Here is a 10,641-nt window from a genome sequence, read left to right as displayed (position 1 = left end):
ACCGACGAGTTTCCTCTCTTGGATACGGTCAAGGCTTTCACAACTGACCAGCGGCCGGAGGCAAGATCCGTGAAAATTATGGGCGATTCTGTTTACATATGTTTTACAGTGTTTTTCTTATCAACTTGCTGTATGCTGTGTGTCACATATATGGCTTAGCACAAATAAGTTAAGTGTCAATAATAGATAATTGTTTTACGAAGTTGTCTGCAATAAACAAGTATGGTTTATAAATTATTTGTAATTTAATATATATTTTTGCAATGAAAATACATGCATTTTATTACCTGCTAAAAATATCAATACATTGTAAATTAGTTTTAAATTTTTACAATTTAAGCCATACAAAATCAGTGTTTAATTTGATACTGTACTTGACTGATGTATTTATAAGTATTATGGCATCAATCTACTATTTTTAAGAAATGTTTGTAAATAATTCAATATCTTGATATCCATATTGAGTTTTTTATAAGAAAGATTTTTTTAAAGCAATAACTGATTTTCCGATCAATAATTCGACTAATTAAAATAAATATATAGTCAGTATTTTTTTAAATCATAAATTTGAAGTTTTGACTTGAGAAATCATTTCTTGACATCAAAACATAAAATTATCGATATCCGAAAATATGATCAATGTCTAGATATCAATACTACATTTATAATAACTCAATAATTTTTTTCTTGATATAATTGTTTTCTTAAAAATAGTTAAACTGCACCCAAAAGCTAGATATTTGGAACATCTAGTGACTTTTTTTCTTTTAACTGAAGAGTGAATGATTATTAGAGATAGTGAAGATTAAAAAAAATAAAATATTGATATAAAATTAATGCTGAACACTGGTGCAAAAAGTCCAAAGCTACACTTTGTACATAGAAATAAAAGATTTAAACATTAAAGTTTATTCTTTTAAGAATAAACAAACGAAGTAAAACACTTTTTTGCAATAATGTTAACACTAACATGGACGGAATTTTAACACAATTGCAACTGTTCTGTTGTAGAAAGTTTAGTACAATTCAGTCACAAAATTTATAAACCTGTATCATTATCAATGCATAAAATACCAAATTAAGGAACCTATTTTAGTGATCATTCACTTTATAAATGCTCAAAGATAATTAATCTTTAACATTATACACAACTCTAATAATAATTCATCACACATTGTTACAGTTCATATCTAGTATAAAAATAAGTTATCACATTGACTGGAATGACCAATAGTCTATCCATTAATAACACGAGAGCTCAGTTAAAAGTCGTTATCACTTTCGTTGAGATCTGTAGGTTGGGGATGTCGTCGACGCGGATTCTGGGCTGGCATCTCAATGTCGTCGCTGTCACCATCGTCATCATCATCATCCTGATCGTCTTCATCAAGGTCGATATCTGAATCACCTGAATCATCTGACCCTTCTTCCTGAAATCATAATCAAAATGTGTACATTTGGCAATTAACCTTTTAACTACCAAAAAATGAATATTATTCATTAAACATTATTATTTTATTATAATTATCAATTCAACCAATACCACTATTGTATTTATCAATTTAAAAATAATTATGAAGAAAAACTATCATTATTGCCATCAAAACAACAAATGTTTATCAGCAGTTAAATACCGAGGTTATTCAGTATTTGATTTATGGGTAAAAAATCAAAGACAAGAGGGTCATGATGGCCCTGAATCACTCACCTGATTCATTAAGATCAGATGAAAACTATGACCTCTATTGTCTTCACAAGGTTTTTCTATGATTTGACCTAGTGACCTAGTTTCTGACCCCAGATGACCCAAACACAATCCCAATCCAGATTTCATCAAGATAAATATTCTGACAAAATTTCATAAAGATCTGGTGGAAACTGTGACCTCTATTGTCTACACAAGGTTTTTCTATGATTTGACCTAAAGATTGGATGAAAACTGTGACCTCTACTGTCTACACAAGTTTTTTTTAAACTTTGACATAGTGACCTAGTTTTTTACCCTAGATGACCAAAATTCGATCCCAACCAAGATTTTAACAAGAAAAACATTCTGACCAAATTTCATAAAGATTGACTGAAAACTGTGACCTCTATTGTCTACACACGGTTTTTCTATTATTTGACCTAGTGACCTAGTTTTTGACCCCAGATGACCCAAATACAATCCCAATCCAGATTTCATCAAGATAAACATTCTGACCAAATTTCATAAAGATCTGATGAAAACTGAGACCTCTATTGTCTACACAAGGTTTTTCTATTATTTGACCTAGTGACCTAGTTTTTGACCCCAGATGACCCAAATACAATCCCAATCCAGATTTCATCAAGATAAACATTCTGACCAAATTTCATAAAGATCTGATGAAAACTGAGACCTCTATTGTCTACACAAGGTTTTTCTATTATTTGACCTAGTGACCTAGTTTTTGACACCAGATGACCCAAATACAATCCCACACCAGATTTCATCAAGATAAACATTCTGACCATATTTCATAAAGATTGGATGAAAACTGTGACCTCTATTGTCTACCCAAGGTTTTTTTCAATTATTTGACCTAGTGACCTAGTTTTTGACCCAGATGACCCAAATACTATCCCAACCCAGAATTCATCAAGATAAACATTCTGACAAAATTTCATAAAGATCTGATGAAAACTGTGACCTCTATTGTCTACACAAGGTTTTTTCTATTATTTGACATAGTGACCTAGTTTTTGACCCCAGATGACACAAATATAATCCCAACCCAGATTTCATCAAGATAAACTTTCTGTCCAAATTTCATAAAGATTGGATGAAAACCGTGACCTCTATTGTCTACACAAGGTTTTTCTATTATTTGACCTAGTGACCTAGTTTTTGACCCCAGATGACCCAAATACAATCCCAACCCAGATTTCATCAAGATAAACATTCTGACCAAATTTCATAAAGATTGGATGAAAACTGTGACCTCTATTGTCTACACAAGGTTTTTCTATTATTTGACCTAGTGACCTAGTTTTTTACCCCAGATGACCCAAATACAATCCCAACCCAGATTTCATCGAGATAAACATTCTGACCAAATTTCATAAAGATTGGATGAAAACTGTGACATCTACTGTCTACACAAACAAATTGTTGACGGACAGACGCACGCATGCACAACGGACATCACACGATCACATAAGCTCACCGTGTCACTTCGTGACAGGTGAGCTAAAAACAACAAGAAAGAAACTTAATTGTAGTACTCATTTATAATTAAATAACAGCAAATGGTATGTGTACACATACTACATGAGTATTTATTAATAAAACCAATGCCAATATGTTTGTATCAAAGGCAACATATACAATGACATGTATATCAGTGAACCACTGGCTATGTAGGTTTGCCTACCTCACTGATGTTTCCCATCATGTTACCCTGGACCCGCCCACCTGCCCCAGCCGCTGAAAGCAAATGAACCTTGCTCTGTGAAAAGGGGGTTTAACATATGTGTGAAAAGTGATGCCCAGAATAGCCTGTACAGATTGGACAGGCTAATCAGGGACGACACTATCTGCCGAAACATTCATCAAGAACAGTCTTCTTTGAAACAAAAATGTCTTCTTTTAAACAAAAAATACATTTAAAGCGTAAAGTGACCTCTCTGATTAGCCTATGCAGGCTAATGCATTAAACCCCCTTTTCACAGAGTAAGGTGAAAATATTGGTGCATCCATTATGAACTGCATTTGTAATGCAATGAAGTAAGATACAATTTCACTATCTTAGCTTGTGCCATGGAATGGTAAGTGAACAGAACTACTCTAACAAAGGATGCATGAGAATGATTGAAAATGAAATCATCCTTTGAGGGCATTTAAGTAGCACATGAACTTTATTATCAGTTAACTTGGGAATGACTGATAGGGGAAATGACAATCCAATGTAGCAAATAACCTAAGATAATATTACTATTATACAAAAAACACTCGATATACATTGTCCAACCAATTAAAAAAAAGAGGAATAAGTATAGAACTAAATGAACTTACATTGAATTCTGCAAAATTACTATCAACTACTTAAATTAACAACCACAAAACACATGTTTGTCCTTGGAAAAGGTTTAGTTTAATACATAAGAAACATGCCCTTGTGATGTAAGAAACATTAATGCATAGAAATATCCTGCATTGTCACCTACCCATGTTGAATTGTGTTGCCTGAATCTGCTTGAACTTATATTTGCTCATTTAATGGATATATTAGTTGCATCATTAGAAAATGATTCTTATGCCTTATGCGGCCAGCATATGTCCACACAAGCCTGCGATCTGCACAGCCTGGTCACGAGCTACACTGTTCCCTAAAGCGTCCACAAAACCTTGTGCGAGTTTATAGTAAACAGAATAGCTCCTGCTCATCAGTCTGTCCGGAGCTACACTGGCCGTATGTGCCATAAGACCCATTTTCGCATTATGCGGTTCATATGTTGTATACTGTATTTGTTAAGCTTATTTAAATGATATTATGATAGCTATACATGCATTTGGTACATGATCATAACTTATAACAGTAACACACATCAGCAGGAAGCTATAGAGTTGCTAAATAATAAGGGGGTTCTAAGCTACAGGCTCCAAGAGAGAGAACAACAGAATGTTGTAAAATGCCAAACATAGCTTGCAATAATTTTACATTGTTTTCAATATTTAAAGGTCATGTGTACAGTTGTCTTACGTTAAATGGAACTTGTATGAAAGAGATAAAGGCTGTTACATCAAACTGTCCCAACATTAAATTTGGGTAACAAATAATAAAACTAAAATGAAATGTCATGGAAGCTATGTAATTGTTAAAAGTGTAAACATGATCAATTAAACAGGTCACTGCAATATGAAATAAAGAATTTAAGTTAATTACTCTTGGTTTATTTCTAATGGTGATTATAAGTGATCTCAGTTTCACCAAACTAAGTTGATATCATTGCTTTGCTTTGGTATTTGATTATTTAGCGTATAAAAATAAGGCAATAAGCATGGTAGATACAGATAAACAGTTTGCCATATTGATATGTGTTAAATGTAGACTGTGAAACTTGTATAATGGTCATCATAACATGATTTATTACCTTCGTCTACACTATGAATTAGTGCTACATGTATTGAAACTTAGAAGTATGACTAAAAAGTAAATTCATGCACATTTCTTTGCTACAAGAAATTTGCATTAACTTTTTCAACATAGTTAGGATTCTGTCCAAATAAATAATAGCCTAGAATCCACCTACATTTAATATTACCTCCTATTATTTGAACTAGTAGCACTCAGGGAACTAAGAAGCATAATATAGAATGATTGCAACTTTATCTAAGCTAAATATATAATTATTTTTCATATGCATTCTCAGGTACACAATCTGCATATATACGTAGCTACTAATGAACATGGTGTGAGTTCATCCAAGAGAGGTTTGCATGTTGGTGTGTTCATCTTACCGATATCCTTGGCTCGATCTACATAACAATGAAACATTACAAAATCAACAATAAAGTGCTTCAAAACCCTTTCAGAACTTCACATAAACAAAATAAACAATAGATTGCTTCAAAACCCTTTGAGATCTTCACAATAATAAACAGTTTATAATAACAACATACAACAAGATGTGTTTGTGAAACACTATGTCCCCCCCCCCATATCCCCCATATATTTGATCTTTGGTCTTGAAGGATGACCTTGACCATTCACCACTCAAAATATGCAGCTCCATGAGACACACATGCATGCCAAATATCAAGTTGCTATCTCCAATATTGCAAAATTTGATCTTTGACCTTGAAGGATGACCATGACATTTCAGCCCTCAAATGTGCAGCTCCATGAGATACACATGCATGCCAAATATCAAGTTGCTATCTTCAATGTTGCAAAAGTTATGGCCAATGTTAAAGTTTGACGCAAAGCAACAAACCAACAGACAGGGCAAAAACAATATGTCCCCAAGTATAGACTGGGGGACATACAAAGCAAAAGCAGGAATCAACATGATGACTTTTAGTACTTCAACACACCAAGCAACCAGTATGTTAGATTAAACAAGAGATGTGTTCGTCAGAAACACAATGCCCCCTACTGGGCCCCTTTGAAATAAAATTTCTATTTATCATTTGGGAGGTATAGAAATCATCTCCCTTTAAAGCTTATTACTTCCCTTGGATTTTGTCCAATCCAACAAGGGAGGGGAGGGTCTGTAGACAGCCAAATTGACAAGTCTGACATGACTGACAACCAAGGCCTGTGGTTTATCAAAGAGAACATGGCCAGAGTTCATCATGTACCTATAAACGTAAGTCCAGAGGTATGTATTGAACCTACTATTCACAAATTTGTACAGTAAAGAAATGATAATTATATCATTTAAAAAAAACTTTGACAAATCATTTAGTTGAGTTGAAAATAATCCAAATAATAAATATGTACAGTAACTGTGAAAAGAAGTTAAATTCTTGGTAAGGAAATATATAATATGATATTTATAATTATATAAATTACTTCCCTTGAAAATAATTGTCTCTTAACAAATCTCTATTTTTAGTAGCAAATAATTAAAAGCCACTGTCTATTTTTAATAGCAAATAATTAAAAGCAACTACCGTGACTGTAGATTCGAGATACACATGCATGCCAAATATCAGGTTGCTATGTTCAATATTGAATAATTATCTCCCTTTAAAGTTTACTACTTCCCTTTGATTTGTATTTTTGACCTTAGACCTTGAAGGATGACCTTGACCTTGATCTTTTTCTATGATTTGTTTGTCAGAAACACAATGCCGCCTACTGCACCGCTTTGATTGATTTAACAAAAATATACGTTGGCAGGGAAGATAATCCATTTAAAGCTTATTACTTCCTTTGGATTTTGTTTGCAACCCTAGACCTTGAAGGATGATGTTCACTTTGAAATTTTAGCACTCAAAATGTTCAGCTCCATGAGATACACATGCATGCCAAATATCAAGTTGCTGTCTTAAATAGTGAAAAAGTTATGGCCATATGGCCAATGTAGAAGTTTTCTTTCAGACGGACAGACAGACTGACATACTGACACACTGACATACTGACTGACGGACAGTTCAACTGCTATATGCCACCCTACCGGGAGCATAACAAATGAAGGCAGGTTAACCACATATGAAACATTTCAAACAAAATGTTACAAAATTCAACAATCTTAAAAAAAAATACACAAACACATTTAAAGGTGGTCATCAAACAATAACTGCAGCTGCTTCTTAGATGATTACTTTATACAAAAAGGATTTGCTAAGACCGTGGAGTTAATGTTCACCTGTGGGTCTGTTCCTTCTGGCAACAGGTCTGGTGCCACCCTCTATCCCATCTTCATCCTCATCATCATCCTCATCGTCATCATCACCACTTTCCTCACCCTCATCCTCAGAAGCTGAAAAGAGCAAGCAATGGGGTTTGGGTCTCAATCAAACAATATAGCAATTTAAAACCACAATGCATACAACAATATCAGTTCAAATGAATGAAAATGACCTTTAGTTTAAAGAAACTTTTTTTCCTATGAACTAGAGATATTCATAAAACATGCATGCCCTTGATTAACTAATATAGGTATATTAAGGGAATACACCAGTTCCACTCTCAGCCCATGCTATGTTTTTATGTAAAAGCCCTCCTACCATCTTTTTCAGCCAAGGAGAGCCTCTGTGATTCATCACTCTTCAGCTTGTTGGCCATCTCCTGCAACCTTGACTCCGTCTCCTGTGGCGTTATAAAGAACAGATGCAATAAAACATTGATGTTAACAGCATTCATACAGGGGTTTTATTTAAGAATTAAATGGCTTTTTTTTCTCATTTTATCGGTGAATGAACCTAATTTTCTAATTTGCATAAACCCTAATGTTTTAAAGTAGGCCAATGGTTATCAAAACAAGGACAGGAATATATTTATTTTTTTTAAGTAAAAAAAGTTGCCACGAGTTCTTGAAGATTTTGGACAAAATGACAGGGTTATTTATCCACAACCCAGTTCCTCATGAAACACCTTATCATTTATAATACACCTCTAATTTTGATCTTGTTAACTGTTGACCTAATACTTTTTTACTCGAAATTTGGCTAACAGTGCAAGTTGTGGTAAAATAATCTGACAATACATGTATCATGTTTGGGATTTTAAACATTAAAATGTACATATTGTTAACTTGATTAATATGTTGTTCTCATGTGAGCTCAAAACACTGGAACTTCGACAAATATTATTAAGTTTTAAGTTTTACCCAAGTTATGCTATTCTTTAAAAGCTTTAAAGGTCAAATGCCGATTTTATAACGAAAAATGCTATTTTATAAATATGTATATTTTAAAACGGTATCCGGTCAATCGCTCCCACGGACAATCGCTCCTACGCTAATTTTGACAAGGCGGACATTCACTCCTACGTTGTTTTGACAACCCGGACAGTCGCTCCTACATAATTTTGACAACCCGGACAATCGCTCCCACATTATATTGACAACCCGGACAGTCCCTCCTACATTATTTTGACAACCCGGACAGTCGCTCATACATAATTTTGACACCGCGGCCATTGGTTCATACAATTATATGCGAAACCTTAAAACGTAATATACGCCGATCAAAGGTTAAAAACTATAATAAGCCGAAATTAAATTTACCTGAATTGTTAACAATTAGCCGATTCAACTATTTAAATAACTAGGTTAAAGTTTTTTATTCTTTAATTGTAATTAAAAAAACTGTGACAAACAATGGTTTTATATAGTAATGTCCCACACTTCCAACATTTAACTTCTTACAAACAAATGCGGTCAGCTTGTGTTATGCTTTGAGGGTCACTCGTACTCCAAGAAACACACGTCTAAGTCTACAATACGATGGGTATACAGTAAAAGTCGTTCCGATTCCTGCAAGGTTTCGCTAATTACAGATCTCAGTGTAAGTCGACATTAAACTAATTTTATTGTTATTATGCTCATTCATGCTCACGTAACTTTCTTTTAGTAAATTTTAATAATCATAGACATGCCGATTCAGAAATATTCAGATGTCATATCTAAATGGTTCAAATGTGACTACAATGATCTAACCAATTGTTTACTAATCTTAATTAACTTTAATGTGACGCCAGTCTGTAATCGTTATGCACGGTTCGCACATTGTCAAAATTGTCATTATCGACTGATACTACAATTGTTGAAGTACCACGTATTGATTTGATGCTTATTGAAATATTAATATAAAACCTTATGTATTTTGAAATAAAACCATAAAACCATATTTTATTTGATTCGAAAATCGGCACTTATTCCAAAAAATGTAATTTAGGAAAGAATGTCACTGATAGGAATTACGTAGGAACAATTGTCCGAGTTGTCAAAATAATGTAGGAGCAACTGTCCGTGTGAGCGATTGTCCGGGATTCTTCTAAAACGAGTGGTATCATCAAGAGCAATGGCAAAAGATATGATGATACTTAAAACGATGATCTTGTTCTCCGTAAACAGCCCGGGTATTTCCCCCACCTATTTTGTTGTGATGTCACATTCACTCAACGCGCATGACAAGGAAACTCGTCCATTGTTATTACCGATCTAAGCCTGAACACTGGCGCTTTATGTCAACTTTGACACTCAATATCGTGCTATGCCAATACACTTTTTTAAAACAAGTTTTATTAAAAACATGTGCTTTTTCTGTGTGTGTGGTTTGTTTTTTTTGCATGACAATCGTTATTCGACTGTCAGTGTGTGTGTTTTTCGGGTGCAAAGAACGTGCGGAAAAGGGAAACAATGGACTTTTCGGTTTTGCCAAGGATGATGTTACTCGTAAGAAATGGATTAAAAATATATCATACGCATGTATGTATTAACGGTTAACCGCTTAGTTACAAACAATTAATTACAATCTTTCTCTTATTATTAAGGACAAATAGGTTAATCAGTAGAACAGCGATAAAAAAAAGGACATTCCGATTGATAAATAAATAAGCTAGAATACAGCTAACTAATCAACAAAGTATCAAAAATAGCATTCTTGTACTGATAATTAACTCAAATAAATTACTATCTATTACACAGATTATTAAAAGACATTTTAAAATGGAATTGGAATAGTATAACTAAAAATAGTAATATTATTTATTAACACCATTCATTATGTTATATTGAAATATTCAGATAAAAATGTTAATTGAGGAGGGTTTTGTGCATGAATTGTAATTATTAGTACAATTTATTGATTTCATGAACAGAAACAGCTTGGCATTTCTCTGTAATGGGTATCCGAACAGAATATTCCATCCGAACAATCGATCCCACGGACAATCGCTCTTATGCTAATTTTGACAAGGCGGACGTTCGCTCCTACATAATTTTGACACCATGGCCATTGGTTCATACAATTATATGCATAACCTTAAAATATAGTATACGCCGATCAAAGGTTAACACCTATAATTAGCCGAAAATTAAATTTACTTTGTGCGTACTATCATAAATACAAGTTGAACAATATTTCAACTTCTCAAGCTGTTTTTATGTAAACAATGTAACGATCTCGAAGATCACTTTCATTTCTTACTCGAATGTCCAGTTTTT

The 10,641-nt window shown here is 33.6% G+C and overlaps 1 protein-coding gene across 2 annotated transcripts in view; it reads right to left on the bottom strand.

Moving 5' to 3' along the window:
- Window positions 1-225: 225 nt before the first annotated feature.
- Window positions 226-10,641, bottom strand: part of LOC127868651 (clusterin-associated protein 1-like) — a 35,649-nt gene continuing 25,233 nt past the window's right edge. The window contains exons 9-13 of one of the 2 annotated variants that reach the window (XM_052410584.1): window positions 7,700-7,781; window positions 7,339-7,452; window positions 5,483-5,500; window positions 3,396-3,448; window positions 226-1,430 (exon numbers count right to left, since the gene is read on the bottom strand). In XM_052410584.1, coding sequence (XP_052266544.1) covers window positions 1,263-1,430; window positions 3,396-3,448; window positions 5,483-5,500; window positions 7,339-7,452; window positions 7,700-7,781 — 435 coding nt within the window. In that variant the 3' untranslated portion in view covers window positions 226-1,262. The remainder of the gene's footprint in view (window positions 1,431-3,395; window positions 3,449-5,482; window positions 5,501-7,338; window positions 7,453-7,699; window positions 7,782-10,641) is intronic. The other variant, XM_052410585.1, reaches the window with a different exon arrangement.

This window comes from Dreissena polymorpha, chromosome 2 (genome assembly GCF_020536995.1).
Source record: "Dreissena polymorpha isolate Duluth1 chromosome 2, UMN_Dpol_1.0, whole genome shotgun sequence".
Classification (NCBI taxonomy): domain Eukaryota; kingdom Metazoa; phylum Mollusca; class Bivalvia; order Myida; family Dreissenidae; genus Dreissena; species Dreissena polymorpha.
This window is presented reverse-complemented; position numbering and strand designations above follow the sequence as displayed.